The 22,098-nt window shown below is 56.8% G+C and overlaps 2 protein-coding genes across 2 annotated transcripts; both read right to left on the reverse strand.

Annotated features, from left to right (window-relative positions):
- Nucleotides 1-565: 565 nt before the first annotated feature.
- MRPS15 (mitochondrial ribosomal protein S15) lies at nucleotides 566-8,580 on the reverse strand. The gene is made up of 8 exons (XM_054170606.1): nucleotides 8,435-8,580; nucleotides 7,585-7,647; nucleotides 6,682-6,757; nucleotides 5,360-5,408; nucleotides 4,667-4,751; nucleotides 4,131-4,189; nucleotides 2,748-2,939; nucleotides 566-1,341 (listed from the first exon to the last, which is right to left on the reverse strand). Exons 1-8 carry the CDS (start codon nucleotides 8,517-8,519, stop codon nucleotides 1,219-1,221), a joined length of 732 nt encoding a protein of 243 aa, XP_054026581.1. The 5' UTR covers nucleotides 8,520-8,580; the 3' UTR covers nucleotides 566-1,218.
- Nucleotides 8,581-8,755: 175 nt separating this feature from the next.
- On the reverse strand, nucleotides 8,756-15,763 carry CSF3R (colony stimulating factor 3 receptor). The gene is made up of 16 exons (XM_054170660.1): nucleotides 15,622-15,763; nucleotides 14,847-14,942; nucleotides 14,282-14,581; nucleotides 13,843-13,966; nucleotides 13,536-13,705; nucleotides 12,685-12,839; nucleotides 12,310-12,463; nucleotides 11,625-11,707; nucleotides 11,305-11,518; nucleotides 10,857-11,045; nucleotides 10,617-10,718; nucleotides 10,337-10,483; nucleotides 10,023-10,163; nucleotides 9,822-9,912; nucleotides 9,571-9,652; nucleotides 8,756-9,385 (listed from the first exon to the last, which is right to left on the reverse strand). The coding sequence occupies exons 2-16, from the start codon at nucleotides 14,926-14,928 to the stop codon at nucleotides 8,885-8,887; spliced, it is 2,535 nt and encodes an 844-aa protein (XP_054026635.1). The 5' UTR covers nucleotides 14,929-14,942; nucleotides 15,622-15,763; the 3' UTR covers nucleotides 8,756-8,884.
- Nucleotides 15,764-22,098: the final 6,335 nt, after the last annotated feature.

Here is a 22,098-nt window from a genome sequence, read left to right on the forward strand (position 1 = left end):
CTGGAGAACTGAATCCGGTTCTGGGCTCCACAGTTCAAGAGGGACAGGGAACTACTGGAGGGAGCCCAGGGGAGCCTGTGAAGATGCTGAGAGGCCTGGAGCAGCTCTGTGAGGAGACCTGGGGCTGCTGAGCCTCGACAAGAGCAGACTCAGAGGTGATCTTCTCAGTGCTCAGCAGTAGCTAAAGGCTGGGGGCCAGAGGATGGGCCATGGCTTTTTTTCAGTGGTGCCCAGTGACAGGACAGGGAATAAAGAGCACAAACAGGAACAGAGGATGTTTCACCTAAACATGAGGACAATCATCTTTGCTGTGAGGGTGCTGGAGCCCTGGAGCAGGCCATCCAGAGATGTTGTGGAGTCTCCCTCAAGAGATTCCAAACCTACTTGGACACTTTGATCTTGCTGTGGGTGCCCTGCATTAGCAGGAGGGTTGGACTGGGTGATCTCCAGAGGTCCCTTCCAGCCCTCACCATGCTGGGATTCATCAGTTATGGTGCACAAGAGAAGATAAATTATTTGTAAAGACATGATAAGAGAAAGTGATTTTAATGGAATAAACCAGAGCTCAGTGGTACCCATTGCCTGATATGATAACCAGGTACAACACAGTTAGGAGGAACATGGGAGAACTCTTGGTGAAAGCTATAGAAAGCTGGGGAGCAGGCACCATTGCAATCACATTGGGAATCCTCCCTTTAGTGATTTTGGTGCAAAACACAAAATCACCAAGTTTGGGAGTGGCAGAGGGATGACTGACAGAGAAGGCAGAAATGTGTTCTGTAATCTGGGAAATTACAGACATGATTGATAAAGAGCTTCACAGAACTCTGAACCAACCTGTTTTCCTATGAGGACTGGCACTTTGAGCTGCCTTCAGGCCTGCTTGGTTTCCAAATAGGCAGCATTTCACCTCATTGTTCCTCATTTGTCACCCCACTGCCCAAATCCCTGCTGTGGAGCAGGGTCAGTGCTGTCTGACAGCTCAATGACCAATGGTGAGACACAGACCCTGATCTTGCAGATATCCCAGCCTGAAGCAGAGGTGAAGCCCCCCAGGTTCTGACTGAACAACTCACAGCACATCAGCCATAAATTAAACTTTTAAACTACTCACTGCCCTCTTGTGGGCGCTCACCATGAGGCAGACCATGCAAAGAGGCTCTGAGTCTTTAGGTGTTTTTTATTTAAGAGCCTGGTGGGGTTGGCCTCCCCTGGCCACTACACAGGTGTCTCCTTGCTCTGTGGTGTCTTCTTGCTTTGTGCTGCCTTCGACTCACTTTTCAGCTTCAGCTTCTCTGCTTTCAGCTTCTCTGCTTTCAGCTTCTGTGCCTCCTGGAAAACCTGCAGGACAAGCACAAGGGGGTGAGATAGGGCACAGAGGAAGCTGCTGGGCAGAGCTGCTCCCCCACTGCTGCTCCTGCATGCAGCATGGAGCTCAGCTCTCAGAGCTGCGGCTGGGGGATGCTGTGCAGCAAGGTCAGCCCCATCCCTGCGCTTCCTCCAGGACTGCAGTCAGCCCTGGTGCCAGGAACCACCCTGAGAGGTTCTGTCAGAACCACCCAGTCCTTTAGTTATAACTTCATTGGACTGAAATTCACCATTTGCAGACTGAAGGCATCTGCAGTCTGTGGGATTCTCTCAGTTATATCAAGGTATGCTGCACCCAGCAGTTACAGAGCCAAAGAGATCAGACAGTGGTGCACCCACACCCCTGTTCCACAGCTGCCATCAAATTGAACCATCTCACACACTAGTTCCCATACAAGGCCTTGGAAAAAAAGAGACCCTGGTTTAAACTACACATTTTTGATCAAACCAGCAGCACAATGTGAAGCTCTCAAGCACAGCACACACATCGCTGCCCACTACTCGTTTGTGGAGTGCTGAGTTAACAGTTGGACTTCATCTGGAGGCCTTTTCCAACCAAAATGATTCTGTGATTCTAAGAACTGTGGTGTTCAGGTAGAGTTTGGAGAGAAGAGGCTGACTCAGACTCCACCATGTTTACCTTATACTGTATTTGATGGTTTTCAACTAAAAGAGGGAGATTCAGACTGGAAAGAAGAGAGAAATGTTTATGCTGAGGGTGGTAAGACCCTGGCTCAGGATGCCCAGAGAGGTGGTAGAAGCCCCACCCTGGAACCATTCCAGGTCAGGTTGTTTGGGGCTCTGAGCAACCTGTTCATTATTATTGCCCATAGGAATGGGCTGCCCAGGGAGGTGATGGGGTCAATGTCCCTGGAGGTGTTTAAAAAACCAGACTGGATGAAAGGCACTTAGTGCCACAGTCTAGCTGATTAGTTGGGGTTGGGTGATTGGCTGGACTTGATGATCTTGGAGGTCTCTTCCAACCTGGATGATTACATAGAATACATAGAACTCTGTGATTCTGCTCTAGATGTCCCTGCTGAATGCAGGTGGGGTGGACTGGATGCCTTTTAAAGGTCCCTTCCAATCCAAACCAGTCTGTGACATGTTCCCGTGTAATCTGGTGCAGGTGATCCTGCTTGGCAGAGGGGCTGGACTAGATGACCTTTCAAGGACTTTCCAGCCCCTGAAATTCTGTGATTGTGATTCTGTGAGTTCCTCACTGAGCTTGTGCACTTCCCTACAGCCACTCCCACTGCCCCCTCAAATTCAGTCACGGACCCCTCTGTCAGTCTTTCCCGACTATCTTCATTATGCCTTTCTGTGGAGGGGTTTTCTCCTCCTGCAGCTCCGTGGCTCTCTCCAGGATGGCTCCATACCTTGATACAGAAGGCCTTCTTCACCAGCCAGCGCTTGGTGGGCTTCCTGTTGTAGGCAGGGGGGATGGTGTACTGGATGCCCAGCAGCTTGCAGGTGTTTTCGAAGGTGTTGTAGCGGACGCGGCGCAGGTAGGAGAGGATCTTCTTCCGCTGGTCCATGGCCATCAGCATGCGCCGGCGGTTGCTCTTATCCTGCAAAGGACTCAACCTTCACCAGACTGCAGACAGAGCACGCTGCCATCCTAGTAAATTACTTAGAATAGACCAGATTATGGCTGAAAGGAAACAATCAGGTTAAGGACAGCATCTTGGACCAATTTTTCTTGGCAGGTACCACAAGCGCAATGAGGTCACTACAAGGAGAGCCGAAGCTTAATTTACTTTTCCCTTCAATCACTTTCTCCATTTAGGGTCTGCTCCTTCCTCCCCCCATCCTCAAAACAGTTTGCAGGCAGCTTCAGGCAGTGGCAAGAGCAGCAATAGCTTGTTGTACCCAGCTTCAGACAGTGGCAAGAGCAGCAATAGCTCGGAGCAGAGACGGGGGGGAGAAGTCTGCTGGCTCCTTGCTTCCCCTGGTATGCATTCATCCAGAATTAGCACAGAAGCATTCACCTTTGTTTTTCCAGGAAATAAAATGGGACTTGGTCTTATCTGACTGTTTGGGTTGTTTTTTGGAAGAGAGGTGTAGCTTGAGCTGTGCCATTCAGGACAGTCCCCCTTGGGGGAGATGTCCCTTCCCTACACGAGGTACATAAAATGGCTTTTCAAAGCAGTTCCTCTGCTAAAATATTTGGTACAAGGTTTATTATAAAACCTAAATTCTGTTCTGTTTTAGCCTTCAGGCCTTTAGGATTAAAAAATAATTATGCACTGTTTTCCAATGCAGCTGGATGAATCCATTTCCCCCCTTCTGCACTGCATGAGGGATCTTTGATGTATCTTGTTCTTAAACTCAGAGCTGTGATGTTTCCAGTCTGGGCTCTGATCCCAGGTAGTAGCTTTAGGTAGCAAAGCTGGCATTGCAACATCATCACAGCCCTGCCCTCTGAATGTTTCCACAGACAGAACAGAAGGAGGATGCAGCTGAAGTGGTAATGTTAATCATACTGGAAAGTAAGTGGCAAAGTCACATCTGCAGCAGGATGAATTTAGGCAAACTGATCAAAGGTGCTCAGCCACCTCCACCCAGCCAGTAGCAAAAAGGACATACTCCACATTCCAGTCAGTGACACTGCAGCTGTGCCTGAGCCAGCAGTTTCCCAGAGGGGCAACCCAGGACAGTTACAGATATTTTATAAGCCTCCCCAGGAAAGCTCTTAATACCCAGAACTGAAATCCTTTTGTTCTAAACTGAGGAAACAGCCTGAGCAGGTGTGCCATTACCTTGGGATACCTCTGGAGATGCTCGTCTATAGTGCGTATCTTGGCAGTCAGTGCAGCAACTGCAGAGGAGACAAAAGAAGCCAGATGAGAGCAGCAGCCTTCCAGAGCACTCAGTGCCATCTGCACTCCTTCCACACTGCCAGCTGAGCACTGGTTCTTACAGGTACCCACTGCCTCACAGTACTTCCTACCACACAGCCCTCCCGGTAAGCTCAAAGCAAACCACACAACAGATTCACAACTGTCAGGATGATGGAGCTGCTTCACTGGGGGCTCAAGTTCTAACAACAGATAGTAGGAATTCGTCTGGAAAATGCCTCTTGCCCTCATTTCATTACTGGTGGCTTTACATTCAACATTCCCAGACCCTAGTCAGGTCCTCCAGCACATGCTGCAGGCTACCTGCCTCCCAGGGGCTCTCCTGAAGGAGATGCTCCAAACTGAAACAGGACACTTGAAGTGCTGGGGTGGGAAGAGCTGAATAAAAGCAGAGATGTATCATCTGCCAACAATATCCTTCTACTTTTTCATCTTACCTTGCACCTCAGGGGAGCCATCGTCACTGGGAGACCTCCTGACCTTCTCCACCAGCTGCTGTGTCTTTATTTTCACCTTCTCCCTCTGTAGAGAACAGAGAAGAGCTTGTCACTTGCTCAGGAACACTGAGGCTCTGAGACACCCACGTAAAGGCTTTGTAATTAATAGCTTTACTCAGTGTCCATCATGAACGCGGCAGGAAGGGACCTGCTGCTTGGAAGACAGCTCTCACAGAACAGCAGTGAAGCAGCACAAAAGGAGCTGGGCAGCAAACAGCATCAGCATTGTCCACAGCAAGAGCCCAGACACACCTTTCACCCCCAGGAGACAAAAGGGCATCGAGGAGGCCCTGCTGCTCTCCTGAATGGAAGAGAGAACTGAAGCTGACCTCACACGGTAGTAGCCTTTACTTGTCACATCTTTTTAAGCTCAAGAGCCATGCAGCAAGAAATGACATTTCCTTCTCTCATTTTAGCATGCAATTATTGTCACAGAGAAGACTGCAGGCTAAATTTTAAGGGCTTAGAAGACTTATCACTCATGTATGTAACAGCCCTGGCTTTGGGCTTTGCAGCCACTGAACACCACTTCAAAGTCAAGCAAGCCAAGAGCATTTCACAGTACAGACAAATCTTACACAAATGGCTTCACTCAGTCTTGTAGGGTTTTTATGCAGGTAGAAGGAAACCAACCTGGCTTGCCATCTCCAGTGACAGCAGTCTTCTTACTACATCATCAACACTGCAAGGAGACTGCAGGTTAGTTTAAGGTAAACCTAAGTGTATGCAACACCAGAAATGAGACCAGGTTTTCAGAATATATTCACTTTTCTCCACTTGAATTTACCACAGCTTTAATTTAATTCACAGCAGCTTCCCTCCCTCCCAGACCCATCAGCCATAAACCATTCCTTGCCTTCCTGTGGAAAATCATGGCTGAGATCATGGAAGCAGGGAGCAGTGTTGCTGCTGTGGGAATCCTGAATCATAGATTGGCCTGGGTTGGAAGGAACCTCCAAAGGACACCTAGTCCAACCCCCTCTACAGTCAGCAGGGGCATCCTCAACTAGATCAGGCTGCCCAGAGCCCTGTCAAGCCTCACACCTTGAGTATCTCAACTACCTCCCTGGGCAGCCTGTCCCAGTGTTGCACCACCCTCATGGTGCACAACATGCTCCTAACATTCAATCCAAATCTACTCTTCTCTAGTGTCAAACCATTACCCCTCATCCTATCACTACAGGCCTTTGGAAACTCTCTCTCCATCCTTTTCTCAGGCCCCCTTAAGGTACTAGAAAGCTGTTATTAGGTCTCCCCTGAGCTTTCTCCTCTCCAGGCTGAATAACCCCAGCTCCCTCAGCCTGTCCTCGTAGCAGAGGTGCTCCAACCCCCTCATCATTTTCACACAGTTATAATTTCAAATGATGACAAAGTGTTATCAATTCCAAAAACACTGCATGCAAACTGGGTGCTGAAGGTGAACCCCCAGGGAAGTTCACGAGGACAGAATGATGTTAAGAGCAGCTCCTTCGAACTTGGGTGAAACTCTCTCTGACGCCACTGGGGGCTCTCCCTGCACCTCACAGGAGCAGGTCTGGGATCCAAGCACTGAAACGCCAGGCTCCAGGAGCACATCTCAGAAGCAGCCACTCATTCCCAGTTGTTTAACCACACACTTGCTAGCACACGAGCTCCAGACAGGCCCAGACTGTTTCCAAGAAGATTATTTCTAGTACTTCAGGATTATTTCTTCTTCCTATAGACCACAAAGCCCACAGAAGGCAGAAGCACTTCATCCTACCTTCAGTAAACAAAAACCTCACATAGCCCTAATCAGTGACTGCTCTGACTAATTGGACTTTCAACAACTCTGCCATTTTTTGGTGCTAAATTCCATCCCAGTGACCACCACAGAGCAGTCATCAAGTACTCAGCAGGTGACAGCTTCCACATATGGTGGTTGTGTGAAACACATAAATCTCAGGAGAGATTTGTTCCCTTCCCCTGGATGATACCTGTTGATTATTGGGACACTGGCATAATCCTTCTTCAGCATTGTGGGAGGAAGATCATCCAAATGGCTGGGGATGTCTGCAAAGAGAAGGTTAGCATTTGAGGAAGAGCAGTCTAAAGTCAGAGCTCTGAACACACGTGCAAACTAGATGAGAGGAAACAAACTGCAAAGAAAATAGTCTGTATGCTCCAAACAAGGAGGGAGAACTCAAAGAGACCAAGTTGAGATGGCAGGAACTGAGTGAATAAAATTGTGTGCAGTCTCTTGCCTTCAAAGCTCTCTGGACATACAGCATGGTGTGGTCTGAGATCAGTGATCTCTTGCCAGTGACAGTTGCTAATTTCCCCCACACTCATGAGCTCCTGAATTCTCTGAGTAACTTCTGAGCTTGCAAGGAATTGTTTCTAGATGCACAGAACCACAAAAGGGTTCACAAAGGGACCTTATAAAGTTTCTAATTCAATTTCCCCCACTTTGAAGTGGGACTGTCATTATTTCTTTGTCTACCAAAGCCTTGAAAGGTTCTGAGAAAGGACATTCCACAGTCCCTCTGAGGAGTGTTCCCACACTGCACTGCCTTCCTGGGCAATCCTTTCTCCTTCTGCATCCAGCTGGAACATCTCCAAGATGCTTTTTGGGACCACTGCTCCTCATTACATCATTTGGCACTGCTAGGAGTCATCTGGCTTCCTCACCCTTGTAGTTACCCATCAAGCATTTGCAGGACTGCAGAATCCTGACACAGGGACTGTAATTCCTCCCTCTGCTCAGGGTGAGCTCCACATCTTTAAAGAGAATATCACTCACCGCTCTGAATACCCTCTCTTCCTGCAGCCTTTGGGTACAACTCTGCAATATCAAGAGCAAAACATTTTGCCACCTGGTCCCATTAACCCCAACATACCTTTTCTCTTTCTTCTCACAGGCCTGGCATAGCATCTTGCTGTCTGAATAAAGGGACTGCAAGCTAGATGGAAGAAAACACAGATTCATCACTTGTGTGCACTTTCAGCTAGGCAGATATTAAACACTCCTCAGACTGTACTAGAAAACTGGGCAGAACTGAGCTGTTCTTTGACCTTCCAGAACAGAGTCCTCCAACTGCTCTTTCAACACCCCTGCTACTGGAGTCAATACCTGCTTCAGCTTCTCCGTCTGTGCCTCGGACACGTTTTCAAATACAGCCTTTGCAGGGCCATGTACCTGCCTGCGGATGGAACGGGCCCAGCCACAGGCGGTGAGCACGGGGCACTGCATTGTCCCATGGCTACAGCGCAGTGACAGCACATGCAGAAGCCATCCCAGAGCTCTAGCCTGAGCCTTGGCCCAGCTCACAGCAGCTTCGCCCAGGGCCTCTGGCCTCGGAGCTGCTCCGGCCGGCCCCGACTGTGCACAGGGCAGGATGAGCGGGCAGCCCTCAACCCGACTTTTTCCTTAGGGCCGGCCGGCCCAGGCCCCTGCCCCAGCACCGGCGTGGGGGATCGGCCCCGCGCAACCCTGTCCTCCCTCGGTGTCTGGAGTGACATTTCGAGGTCCTCCCCGCGCCCTGCACCCCAGTGGGTCCCCTCCGGGTCACCCAGCTCCCTGGCCCCTCTCAGGGCCACCTCGGGCTCTTTCCACCGCGCCCCAGGCCACCTCCAACACCGCAATCGCTTCGTCCTCGGCTCCCGGCCCCCACCCCGTCTCCTCTTCGGGCCCAGCTTCTCCTTCCCCTTTCTCTCCCAGGGAACTCTCGAGCTCCCCGCGGGCCTCACCGGTCCCGCAGGTCCCCACGGGCGCAACCCCACAGCGGACCGGTCCCGCCAGGCAGCGGCCCAGCGCCGTCCTTAGCGCCAGCATGGCCCTCCCCTCACTGCCCCGCCGCCGCGGGCGCCGCCATCTTGCCGAGGCGCAACGGGAGAGCACCGAGCCAGGGCGAAGGAGCCGAGCGCCGAGCGCGTCGATGAGCGGGGCGGGAGTCCGCCCCCTCCCTCCGCCCCCCTGCTCCCGGCGGAGGGTCTGCTCCGTGCCTGGCCGGCGCTCGGGGCTCGTTCCCCAACACAGTAGTTCCGAGCTGTTCTCAGCACGTCCCCGTTTATTGTAGGAGGGCAGGGGGCTGAAGGGACGCGCGCAGCACCGGCGGGGGGGAGCCGGACCCCGGAGGGGCTCGCAACCCCGGGGGAGGTTCCGGGCTGGGTCCATTTGCGCTTCTAGGTCTTCCAGCACTAAAACGTCCGGCAGTCGTGCAGCTCCTCGGCCCCGCCGATGCGGAGGCCCTGCAGCAGCGGGAAGGTGGCGGGGAGATCTTCGGGGCAGCCGTCCGCGGCGGTCCCGTGGAACCGGTGGAAGCCCAGATTCTCGTAGGGCTTGGGGCTGGGGCTGGCGTCGAGGAGCAGGGGCTGGGTGGAGCTGGAGCGCAGGTAGAGGCGCGGCAGGGTGTGCTGCTGGCCCTTGTAGCCATCGCCCACCACCCGCGCGTACTGGACGGTGTCCCCGTTCCCACCGGCACCCCGGCATGGCTGCCCGGCTGCCCGGCCGCGGCCCAGCGTGCCGGCACCCTCCTGCCGCACGTAGGGCTGTGGCAGGGCGGGGAAGGTGCCGGTGGTCTCGGTGGTGGGCTCTTTGCCCCAGGCAGGAGGCTGCTTTCCCGCTGCCCTTTCAAGCACGGTGACAGTGGAAATGGTGGCCGGGCCGGGCTCCCGCACGCCGGGCACCTGCAGCGGCTCCTGGGGAAGGGGATGTGGGCACAGATTGTAGGGTGCAGCCCCTGCTTTACTTCCCCTTCCCAACAGTATACCAGGGCAGCTCCTGGCATCCCCACTCCCAGTCCCTGCATGGTCTCATGCCCTGGGTTTCGTGGTACCCAGTGGTGGGGAATGGGCACCACCAGGAGCAGCTAGCTGGGGCTCACCTCCTGGAGCTCTGCTGGCAACCACTTGCCCAGGCTGCTGTTGGCAGGGTCGGGGACATTGGGCCAGAACTGCTGCTTCACCCTGGTGGTCACAGAATGGGGACTCAGTGAGGGGGCCTGAAACTGGTGGTCTTGGGGCTGGCTGTGCCCACTCTGTCCCTCCAGCAGTCAGACTGCGGCCAGGGTCACCGCAGCTGCTGGGGATGGGGACTGCCAGGATAGCCCAGTTTGGTGCAGCTTTTGGTACTCACCTCCCATTCTTGTGGAAGCAGATGAGCAGAAGCATGAGCAGGACAAAGATCAGCCCCAGGGTCAGGAAGAGGAACTGGACTTCGATGTCATCTAGAAAGTGGGGCAGGGGGTAACAGGGTGAGGTACCTACGGCTGGGGAGGACCCAGTGTCTGGTGGGTCCCCTTCCATTTGTATACCTTGAATTGCTGCACCCCCTCACCTAGCACTGTGGTCACCAGGGTCAGGCTGGTGCCATTGGTGCTGCCACCAGCCGTGGATGCCATGATGTGCACTTTGTAGAGGGTCGATGGCTTCAGCTCCCGGATGACAAAGGAGCTGAGAGAGGGATTCACAGAGGCACCTGGGGAAAGGCGGGGACTGCTTGGTGGGTGCCTCTCACCTGCACCACCCCCTGGGGCCGTGCTGGCAGGGGGTCCTGTGCCAAACCCTCACACGCCCCCAGCTCTCTGACAAGGGCATGGAGCCTGCTGATGTCCCAGCCTAGCACATCAAGACAAGGCAGACAGGACTCACTAGACACTTCTGTAGTGCTGTTGGCCCAGAAGATAGTGTAGCTGATGATAAAGCCATTCTGCATTTCAACTGGTACTGGATCCCAGCACAGCTCGGCGCTGGACTTGCTAATGCTCCTCAGGTGGAGCTTTGGGGCGTAGGATGGGGCTGGAATGAAGCAGGACAAGAGAGTGGGTGCTGTGCAGAGCTGGTGCCTCGGGGTGGGGAACCAGAGATGGGGGATGCATTGTGTGGTGAGCCTCTTTGCACCCCCAAGGATGGCTGCTGAGAGCACACATACCCTTCTGCTTGGAGTAGGCTGCGGTGTGGATGGGCACCCCGATGGTGTCCTTGTAGAGGGGGTACAGTGAGATGTTGTACTGCTGGAAAGGCTCAATGCCATCTGCAACAGAGGGCAGAGAGGGCAAGGGTTTGGGGCTCTGCCCTATGCTGTACCCCAAGAGTGGATCCAGAGGAAGGAGGGATGGTGTGTGGTGGACTTGGAGCAACCAGACAGGAGGGCAGGGCCCCCTGGGCTTACCCTGGATAAGGGCTGTGGTGGCAGCTCCGTCTTGCTCCATCTGCCAGCAGGCACTGCAGTGGCTGGGCTCCGAGGACACCTGCTGCCACTCCAGGATGTAGGCAGTGACCAGGGCTGGTGGTTCTCCCCAGTGCACCCAGAGGCTGTGCTCATCCCTGGGTACAGCCCACAGCCTGGCCAGGGGCTGACCTGAGTGTGGACAACCAGCCAGGGTGATGGGAGAAGACAGCACCTTGGTGGCATCCCCTCCCTGTGCCCCCCAGCCTGGAGCCTGCTGTGCTCCGTGCCCTGGCTGGGCACTCTGTGAGCAGCCTGCTCAGGAGCCCCTCAGTTGTACATCCAAGGAGGAGTCTCCCTGGCAGCGGGGTGAGGGTGCAGCACCCAGTTTGAGAGCTTGTGGAGCTGCTGGGAGCAGGGCAGAGCCCCAGGAGGTTTGCCCAGCCCTCACCTTTCCTCTCCAGGAGGGTGACCTCAGTTGCTGCTGACTCGCCGGCAGAGTTGTAGGCTGAGACATAGACCCTCCTGGTGCCCACAGGGATGGAGAAGTTGCACTGGGTGTGGGTGGTGTTGCAGACAGTGGGGGGGTCCATGCCCCTCTTCCTGGGGCTAAGGGTGACGTGGTACCCCAGCACTCGCCCGTTCGCCTCCCGCCGCTGTGGGGCCTGGGCACAGGCAGGGTGCGCAGGATTAGTCACCACGGGGGATGCTCAGTCCCCAGGGTGATGCTCTGGCAGCCCCTGCATGCCCATCACCTGCTGCCCTGCTCACCTTCCAGCGCAGCTGCACCTCCAGCCGCTCATCTGTGCTGGCCAGCTGAGTGCTCCACCACACGTCCAGCTTCCCTGTGGGGGCTGTGACAGGGAATCAGAGAACCACAGACTGGTTTGGGTGGGAAGGGACCCTTCAAGGTCACCCAGTCCAACCCTCCTGCAGCCAGCAGGGACAGCTGCAACTAGAGCAGGTTGCTCACAGCCCCAGACAACCTGACCTGGATTGGTTCCAGGGATGGGCCACCTCCCACCTCTCTGGGCAACCTGGGCCAGTGTCTCACCACCCTCAACATAAACATTTCTTCCTTGTCTCCAGTCTGAATCTCTCTCTTTTAGTTTCAAACCATCACCCCTTGTCCAGTCACAACAGGCCCTGCTCAGAAGTCTGTCCCCAGCTTTCTGATCAGCCTCTTCAAGCACTGAAAGGCAACCAGAAGGTCTCTCTGGAGCCTTCTTTTTTCCACATTGAACAACCCCAACTCTCTCAGCCTGGCTTTACAGCAGAGGACTTCCAGCCCTCTCATCATTGTTGTGGCCTCCTCTGGCCCTGCTCCAACAGATCCCTGTCTGTGCTGAGGACTCCAGAGGGTTGAGCAGGGAGCTGAGAGGGGCTGATGTAGCCATAACACTGGCTGTGCCACCTGGTCAGGCAGTGGGGACCTCTCAGATGACTTCACACCCACCTTTCTCATGGGTGGTGTAATTCCTGGCCAGGCTCCACTCACTCCAGTAGCCCTGTGCCGCGCTCCGCCGGCACCGCATCTGGAAGTGGTACTGAGTGCCAAAGAGGAAGCCGCAGCACTGCGTGGTGCCAGCCCGGCCGACGATGCCAGTGACCTGGTGGCAGCAGAGCAAGAGCTGTGCTGGATCCTGCCTCAAGCATCCAGCGCAGGGTCCAGCCCGGTGTGGGTGCTATGCAGGGTGCATGAGGGGGCACCTTGGTGTCCTCCTCCCATGCAGGCCCCTGCTGCTCCCATTGCAGGAGACCTGGCAGAGCTCAGAGCTGAGGGTCCCAGCTCCCGCTCACTCCCCAGTGCCACTGCCCCAGCAGCACTCACCAGAGCCCAGGCAGGGTCCTCAGGTGCCCGGTAGCGCAGCTCACACTGCAGCTCCATGTGGGCGTTGCTCTGGCTCACCTCCCAGGCCAGTGCCACACAGTCAGTCTGGAAGGGGATGGACTGGATGGTCTGTAGGGCTGGGGGGTCCAGCTTGGCTGGAGAAAGAGCAGGGAGAGAGCTGGAGAAGTGCCATGGCCACATGCAGCCACTGTTAATGCCATGAGCTGCAGCTGAGGAGGAGACACTGCTTCGAGAGGCTTAGGAGAACAGCTTGTGGCAGGGGACAGGAACTGGTGTGTGCCCCTGCCCGGGACACAGGGCACTGCTGATGAGCACAGAGCCAGCCCAGCCTACACAGCAAATCCAGACCCTGCAGGACTCAGGGTCTAGTAAAAGGAGCAGGACAGCCACAGGTTTGGGACTGCTGCAGGGTGAGAGCCCAGCACGGCCATGGTGTGGCTCAGCTGGTTCCCAGGCAGCCCTTCCCCAGGCCCTGAGCAGGGAGGATGAGTGGCGCCGGCTGGGAAGGTTCCTTTTATAAATAGTTTATAGGAGCTGGATGTTTTATTAATAGACCTCCTGAATAAATGGGTAATCAATTGCTGGAGAGAATTGTAGAGTGCAGCAGGTCAACTGATGGCTCATAACCTGCTGGCACATGCTGCTCAGCCTGTGATGCAGCTTTGGCATCAATTCATCCCAGCAAGACATTTATCATGGAACCTGCCCATAAAACGTGACCCAAGAGCCCGACGAGCTCCGTCAGCTCTCTAATGTCCCTCTCCCAGCACTGAGGAGCTCCCCCGGCCCCTGACCTTCCCACGAGGCTGGTGGCTCTGGCCATCACTCACCAACGTCCATGGGGTCGATGTAGAGATGCTCAGACTCAGCCGTGCCCAGGGCGTTGGTGGCAGCCACCCAGATCTCCATGTGCCGGTAGAGCTGCAGCAGCCGGCGCGGCACCGTGCAGTGGCTGCGACCACCGGCCGGGCTGCAGCCTGTCACCGCCTGCTCTCTGCTCCTGGGGCAGCAAGAGGAGTGGCCTCAGGGTCCCTCTGGCGGAGGCTGGGGTTTGTCCCATGGTTTAGCAGGGAGTGAGGGCCAGGAGAAGTCGCCGCGGGGCCAGGCACTAGGGATGGTGTCACCCCTGAGGCTTACCTGGCACACTTCAGCGCAATGCTGGTGGGGAGGTGGCTGCTGGCTCCCTCCTCCCACTGGCACGTCAGCCCATAGTCGGTGAGGTTCAGGACACAGCTGAGGTTGAAGGGCTTTGCTGGTGGGTCTGGGAGAGAGTAGTCAGGTAAGACCCTAAGGGAAGCGCCCATCCCAGCTGTGGAGGAGCCACTGCTCCCTCCATGCCCGGTCCACAAACCTCCCCTGCCCTGTAGCCTGCCCACTGGGCACCGGCATGCTGGGATGCGGCTGGGCACAGCCCCAAAAGAGCTTTGGCTGCTGCTCTTGACCCAGTGGCTTTCCCCAGCTTGCCCAGAGCAGACACACATCTCAGAGAGCAGATGTGCAAACCCTGGTACCAGACTACACCTCAGTGAAGTGCACAAGTGCCCATGTGGGTGACCTGTGCTGGCAGCAGACTTACAGCCCGCCCTGATCTCGGCCATGCCAACGCGCTGCTTGGTCCCATTCCACTCTACACAGCACCACAGCTTGGCCTGAGTCTGGTTGAAGTGGGGCAGGGTGAGATTGGACACCCCTGTGCCTCCCAGGCCATGGTGCTGGCTCCCAACCACAGGCTCGTTGTCCAGCATCCAGGAGATCTGAACCTTTGCCTGCTCCAAGGTGTGGCAGAGCTCACTCTGGACGGTGCAGGACGCTGTGACAGCCGAGCCCAGGGGCACAATGGGTGAGCCCACAACCACTGAGGCACAGCCCAGGGTCCCTGCAGGCAGGAAAAGATGTGTCACGTCCAGGGCATGGCCATGATGAAGCCATCTCAGCTCCTCGGTGCCCAGGCAGGACAGAGGCATGCGTGCCTCTTCCCTTAGACGGGCCCCCCAGCCACAGGAGAGGAAGAGCCAGGCATTGGGCAAGCCTGCCGGCACGTGCCAGGCCCCCCATCCTGCCAGTGCCTGCTGTGTAGCTCCTGTGCCAGTCAGGATGGGCACTGGGTGCACACAGGGCGGGATGGGATGGGCTCCACTCACCCCATGGGCAGAGGAGCAGGAGCAGGGAGAGCTGCAGCAGGAAGGATGTCCTGGCACCGCACCTGGCCATGGTCTCCTCCATGGCTTTGGCATCACCTGGGATGGAGAAAGGAAGTGGTCCTGGCAGGCTGGGAAGAGCATGGGGACGAGGCGGGCTGGAGGTGCCACGCTGCCACCGTCACCAATGCTTCCAATGTCCTTTTGCCATCAGAGGCAGCCTCTTGCCCACAGCTCCTGGCAGTGCTGACGCCTCTGCCCCCATGTCTGGCACTGAGCAGCTGTGGGGAAGCTCCTTGGCACCGCCTGCCACTGGCCCCTTGCCCATGCACCCTGAGCCTGGGCACAGTGCCCTGGGCTGGTTTATCTTGGGTGTCTTCAGCCACTGTTGGGCAGAGATTTGGGGTTTGGGGAGAGGGGGTGCTGGGGCTGCAGAGCTGAGAGAGCTCAACAGGCAACCAGGGAGCGAGGGCAGTGTGGTGGGGACAGGCAGAGCTGACGGGTCCCCACGCTGCCCCTCTGGCTGCACCCTGCTGCCTGCTGCTGGGAATGGCCCTGGGAATGGGGGATGCCTCTGTCCCTGCTCAGCCACCCACTCATTCTCCGCCCCAGGCTGGTCCTGGCTGTGCCCTTGGTGGTGCCAGCACCTGGCACGTGTGGCTGTCCCAGGCAGGGGACAGGGCAGAGCAGCTGCACAGCCACAGACAAGGTGCAAGGTGCTCAGCTGCACCCAAGCACTGCACAACCCATCCCTACCTCATCTCCACCCCTAACTCACCTCCGTGTCTGGTGTGCCCAGCCGGTGCTCACCGCCTGCTCCGACCGCTGCCCTCCAGCCCCTGGCTGCTGGCCGTGCTCAGCCCGGCTGCCACCATGCTGCTCTCACCGTTAGTTCCTCAAGCCCAGTGCCGTTAATTGCTGTGACTGTCTGAAGAAGGTGATTGCAAAACACTTCCCTGGAGGCTGTGACTGCCTCGCTCGCCGCAGGAAGGAAAGCTCAGTGACATGCACACGGCCAGCAGCCAGCCTCCCACCCTGCCCTCTCTGGCAGCTGGGACATGGCACAACAAGGACGGGGCAAAGCCAGGACGTGGCACAGCAGGCTCCTTGCTGCAACTAACCTGGGGCCGTGGGGCTGGGGACAGGCCAGAGGGATATGGAACTCGGAGGTCCAGAGGCAAAGTCAAAGCAGTGTGGTGCCACTGGGTGCAGATCATATCCTCCTGCCCACTCCAGTGTCCTTGCCGGGCACTCACCATGGGGCACCAGGTTCATCCCCATGCCCTTGTCCCTCTGAACGTCATCCCTCTCCTGGGAAGTGCCTGCCAGCCTCACCACCCCAGTCCCTGGGCACAGCACCACTGCCTCTTGCAGCTGAGCTGGGGCTATCTCCTGAAGCCTGACCCTGGGCAGAGCTGGGCTGTGAAGCCCCATTTGACCCAAGTTGTCCATGATCACACCATGGCATCCAGCTCACCCCAGACCAAGAGGTCATGGGAAATGCCCAGTGGGCAACCCAGGACTTGACTTCCCCACCAGCACCTCCCAGTAATGACCATGGACTGGGGATTTTCTTTGCCCAGTGCTTGGTGGGGCTCATTGCTGGGATGCCAAACATCTCTGCCCAGCCATGCCAGGTTGGCATCATGGGCACAGGCCCCCACATCCAAGCTGGTGTCACAGCCCCGTGGGACGGGCCTGGAGCGTGGGTGTAAACAAGGGATTGCCCAACCCATGCCACACGAAGGCAGCTGTTGTGCAAACCGCTGTTTACTGTGGGGTTTGTGCCTCACCTCCAGCCGTGCCTGACTCAGTGCTCACGCAACCACATGCTGCAAACCACCGCAGGGGCCCAGCACAGCCCCCACCCCGATGTCCCCAGGAGCCAAGGTGGCCCTGGCACCACAGGAGAGCAGCCTGAGGGACCTGTGCTCCCAGCTTCACCTTGCACGGAGCAGGGCCGCGGGCTGGAGGGAGATGGTGGGGGACTACGACAGCTGCCTCTCAGCCCCCACAGTCCCAGCAAAGGCTTTTCCCCCAGATCTCCCCAAGCCAGGGTCCCAGCCCCCTGCCCGGGGAGGGGCTGTGTGGGGTCACGGCTCCCTGGGCTGGGGTGCAGGGCCGATTCCCACCAGGGCAGGGGATCTGCTCTTGCGCCATTTCCCTGGGGTGTAGCAACCCCCAGCATTCATGGGGGGGTGGGGAGGGTAGGGATGGGGGGGGACAGCGTGGGGCTCGCAGGCTGTTTACCAGCCACAGCAGGGAGCTCCTGGTGTAGCCATGGCGACGTGGGCATCTCCGTGGGAACCGCTGGGAACGCCCAGCTGGACACAAACAACCCTGCCCTGCCCCTGCCCGCTGCTGCCGGTGGGGCCCTGCCATGGGGCCCTGTGTCCTGGTGTGCAGAGGGGACCGTGCATCCCATCCCACCACATGCCTCTCCCCATGCTCCCTAGGGAAAGGGTTTGTCCCCAGGGAGGCTCGGAGGGCGCCAGGCTGTGGAGACATGGCTCCCTGTGCTGTAGCCAGGGCCCGGGCTCCTTCCTGAGCTCAGGAATGGTGCAGACGTGCCACTGCCACCCTGCTCTCGCTTCCCCTTCAGCTCTGAGTCACTCTCACAAGCCCTCAGATCCCGTCTGTGGGATGGGAGGGGGGACAAAAAGCCACCCTGTAGGGCACCCACAGCTGGACCCATGGGTCTTGTCCAGCTCCTCCTGGGCAGGAGGTTGATGGGATGCAAGAGCTGTTGGGTGATGGAGGCTCCCACGGGATGAGGCCATGGAAGTGCAGAGGGCAGGTGGTGACACAGGGCTGTGGTGTGGGACAGACTGGGGAGCACAGCCTGGAGGCAAGGTGGGTGCTCATGGCCGTGGCACATCTTGGGGTGAGCAGTGGGCAGCTGTGGGCTCCCAGCCCAGGGTGCAAGAGCCTCCCCCTGCCCAGGGCCACCAGCGAGGGGGAAGGTGGAAAGGGGAAGCAGCTGCAGGGCTTTTCCTGGGTGTCAGCATGTGGGATGGGGACCAATGGACAGCCTCACCCTCCCACCACCGCCCATCTGAGGTGCTGGGGGGCTCTCAGCTGCCTCTATTGCTCCTGGGGGGTGTTACCAGTCTCTGATTTTGTCCCTCCTGGGTGGACCGTGGTTGTTGAGCAGAATAAAGCACGTTATCAGCTCCTTTCAGCTCGGCTGGCAGCAAGAAGCAGCCTCCCAGAAGAGATTTTTCTCTTTCTTCTGCTCATTCCCTGAAAAAATAAAATATTGCCAGTCATGTAGATGCAAGATCTAAGAGCAGAGTCTGCTGCAGTCTCTAATGGATGAGGAGAGCTGCTTAATTGCCACCCAACATCATTTATTCAAACAAACCATCTTCAGTCATCAGTGATGGGGAGGGAGCACAGGGCCGGGCAGGGAGGCAGGCAGAGGTGGTGAGAAGGAGGCACTTGGCACAGGATGGCAGCATAGAGAGACACATGGGAGCCCAGGCTGCCAGCATGGAGCTGCCCTAGGCAGGAGAGCCCAGCCAGGACCCTTCTGTGTCTGCTGGGTCCAGACCTTGATCCCTGAGCACTGGGGATGGTCATGGTGCTGGTCCCCACTGTGTGCCACTGCTGCCTCAGTGACACAGCTGCAGATTGGAGAGGATTGATTACCAGGGTCTGCAGGGCTGACCTTGAACAAGGCTCCCAACACATTACTGTAATTAATGAGGCAGGAGGATTAATTTTCTGTGTTGAGGAGATCTGGGGAGTCCCTGGTGGGCACAGGGAGGGGGAGGACAGGGTGAGAGGGGCAGAGCTGCTTGCACTGCCTGCCATTACTCATCTCTAATCTGCAAGACACCAAAAGGATGCTGAGGCAAGACAGCTCCAGCACAGGAGAGAGGTCCTTGGGTGGGTGAGTGAGAGATCTTCCATGAGCCCACATAAAACTTGCACACCCCTAAGTATCTGGGGCTCTGCTGCCCAGGTGTCTGCATCAGAGAAACCTCCCAGTGCCCACTGGCTGAGCCCTGTGCCAGCCTCTCATCCTCTGGTGCTCCTGACAATTCCCACTCTAGAGCTCAGACACGTGGAGCATCTTCTCCCTCTGCCCTCGCTATTTCCTTTTGCTGCTGCCCCTCTCAAACCAGCTGGGCAGGGTGGTTTTTGTGCCCCCTCCCCACCCTCACCCCCCAGGGACCGCGGTGCCAAGCAACACGTTGCTCGCAGGTGCCAGGGCTGATGTCCGACACTTCCCAGCAGTGGGGCTGTGAGCACAGCACTGCTGGGTTTCTGCTCTAATAAACAACCCTGCCAATAATAGGAAAAAAGGGGGGAAAAAAAAGAAAATCAGCCTCTATCAGGAGAAAAATACATCTGGAGATGATTTACTGTGAGTCAATAGTTGCAAACAAGGGCTGGTAGCCCAGGCAGGTGCCAATCACTTGCTGTTGGAGTGGTTGGAACACGGCATGGAAATGGGACAAACCTCTCCCAGCACAGCCCAGTATGGTCCCACAATATATATGGGGCATCCTGGCTGTGCTCTGCACGACCCACAGCATCCCCACCCCTGTTACCTGGGACAAGCTGCACGGACCAAGCTCCTGAGAGGTCCAGGAGGGGGTTGGAGACTGGAGAAGTGGGGCTGGGAGCAGCTGTGGGGCTGGGGCTCAGCTCAGCGCCCGCCACCACTCATCTGCCAAAAGCTCGGGTCTGCAGGAGCAAGAAATTCATGGTCAATTGAGTCGCAGCTAATCACGGAGGGCAATTAAATGGTCGCTTCTGAAGGGCTATAAACATCACCGATTGAAATCCAGTGACACACGGAAATAGGAATCCAACCAAGCAGCCTCCCAAAGTGCTTCATTCCCCATTATTTTCATTAGCTGCCTTGTAATTCGATTTGTCCCTCTCCTGCTGCTGGCTTTTTCCACGGCCAAGAGGAGCAACAAATGAAACCCTCCTGGGCTGCACGGCCCCCGGCGGTGTCCCCGCGGGGCGGGAGTGACGCAGCTCCGCCGCTCCCCCGGCAAGCAGCCGTCCCCGCACCGAGGGGACGGAGGGCTGGAGGTGCGTGGATCGTGTCAGTGCTGGAAGCCCCTGGCACAGCGGCATGCCCTGCAGCCTTGGCACAGCCCTGCACTGCCAAGCCCTCTGGGCATGGGGACAGCCCAAAGCTCCAAACCCAGCGGGGGACACCCCAGCGCTGGCCTTATCTCAGGAGCAGCGTGCCAGGGACATCACCTCTGCTGCTGCTGTCACCCTCCCGGGCTGGCTTGTTTTCTGCAGATTCCAATTAATTTCAGCAGGCTTTCCTGACAGGATGGATTAAGGGCTTTCCCTTTCAACCCACTCGGCTGTGTCTGCAGCGGAGGGAGCCGGAGGCGACGCCTGGTAGGGCTCCCTGCAGACCTCTGCATCCTCCACCCTTAGTTCTCCTCGTTCTTGGCCCCAGTTGGTGAGCTGGGGGCTCTGCCATTGCCCCCTCTCCCTTCTCAGGCTCGGGAAGGGCAGAACTCCAGGGACCCCTCTGTGGTGCCGTGGGTGTCTCACGGGTTGTGGTGCTGCCCTGAGCGAAGCTCTGGGGATGCCACAGGCGCCTGCAATGGTCCTGCTGGAAACGGGATCCTACTCAGCCTCGGAAAGATCCCCAAGGCTTACCTTGTGCTTCCCAGCAGCCTCCAGCACTCGGCCCAGGGGCACGCTGCCACAGCTGGGACTGTGCCGCTGGGACAGGTTCTTTGTTCATCAGAGGGGCTCTTGGGGTGAGGGCCCCAAGGCCAGCACCAGTGCCAGCACCACCTGCTCCAGGTGCTGCTGTACCCTCTGCACCTGCTGCTGTCCTCCCCCCATTATCTGCAATTTCCTTGAAAGCTGTCAGGCTTGGCTGGGGCACCTTTGGAAGCAGAGAGAGAAGAAAACAACCAGCTCTGCATTTATTCCACTAGAAACTAATCCCCCCCTTCTTATTTAAAGGTATCAGTGAATGAGGCCAAGTAGTTAAGTGACAAAAGAAAAATGATTCTTGCCTTCCAGGGTTATTAAAATCATGTTCTACAATTTTAGCAGCCACAAGGAAGCCCAGATAATGACAGATGATGATAATACATCTCCAGCACAGCCTGGTCTGTAATGATACTGCCCATATCTCTTGTATTACCACCAATTACTCAGCATATAAGTATAATGAAAATGTACATCCATTCTGGGCAGCTGCCTTTGCTGCCTCTGGATCCAATTTCTCCCTCTCCCAGCCGGTGAAGGAGGTGGCAGCAGCTTGCTGCCAGCCAGAGCCAGGCTCTGCTCTGGGGCTGGGGGTGCCAGTGCTGTCCTGGGCAGGGAACCGTGAGGTGCCCCTTGCCCCAGCCATGTGCCACAGCAGGGATGGGGCCATGGCCTCTCTGGTGGGACCTGCTCTGCACAGGCAGGACAGGTGGGAGAAGCTTTGTAAAACAAATAGGAGGAGGAAGCTGAAAAGACATCAAGAAAAGTGAATCCTCTCTGCTGTGCTGAGAAGGCAGGTGACATCTAACCCACCTGGGGATGGCTCCTGGGGATGCCCCCAGGAGCTCCTGGCAGCTTTGTCTGCTGCCAAAACCCACTGTGAAAGTCCTTATCCAAGTGTTGAGACAGCCCCATCCTGCTCAGCATCAGCCCTATTCTACTCAGCACAGCCCTGTTTCACTCAGCACAGTCCCATCCTGCTCAGCACAGCCCTGTTTTACTCAGCACAGTCCCATCCTACTCAGCACAGCCCCCTCCTGCTCAGCACAGCCCTGTTTTACTCAGCACAGTCCCATCCTGCTCAGCACAGCCCTGTTTCACTCAGCACAGCCCCATCCTGCTCAGCACAGCCCTGTTTCACTCAGCACAGTCCCATCCTGCTCAGCACAGCCCTGTTTCACTCAGCACAGCCCCATCCTGCTCAGCACAGCCCTGTTTCACTCAGCACAGTCCCATCCTACTCAGTACAGCCCCCTCCTGCTCAGCACAGCCCTGTTTTACTCAGCACAGTCCCATCCTGCTCAGCACAGCAACAGCCACGGGACCCCAGCCTGGGGCAGAGCTGCCATCACACCCCCAGTTTCACCTTGGGGTGACCAGAGGCATCAGGGTCACACACAGACACCCATGTGTGAGGAAAATGCACCCTCGAGCCCTTTCCCTGTCACACTCAGTCAGCTCCCAACTTGCTCCCAGCTCTTCACCCAGTTAAAGTGGGGTGGACATTGCTGGGAGTGAGGTGCCCAGCAGAGTGCACGCCAGATGCACT

Source organism: Dryobates pubescens, chromosome 20 (genome assembly GCF_014839835.1).
Source record: "Dryobates pubescens isolate bDryPub1 chromosome 20, bDryPub1.pri, whole genome shotgun sequence".
NCBI lineage: Eukaryota > Metazoa > Chordata > Aves > Piciformes > Picidae > Dryobates > Dryobates pubescens.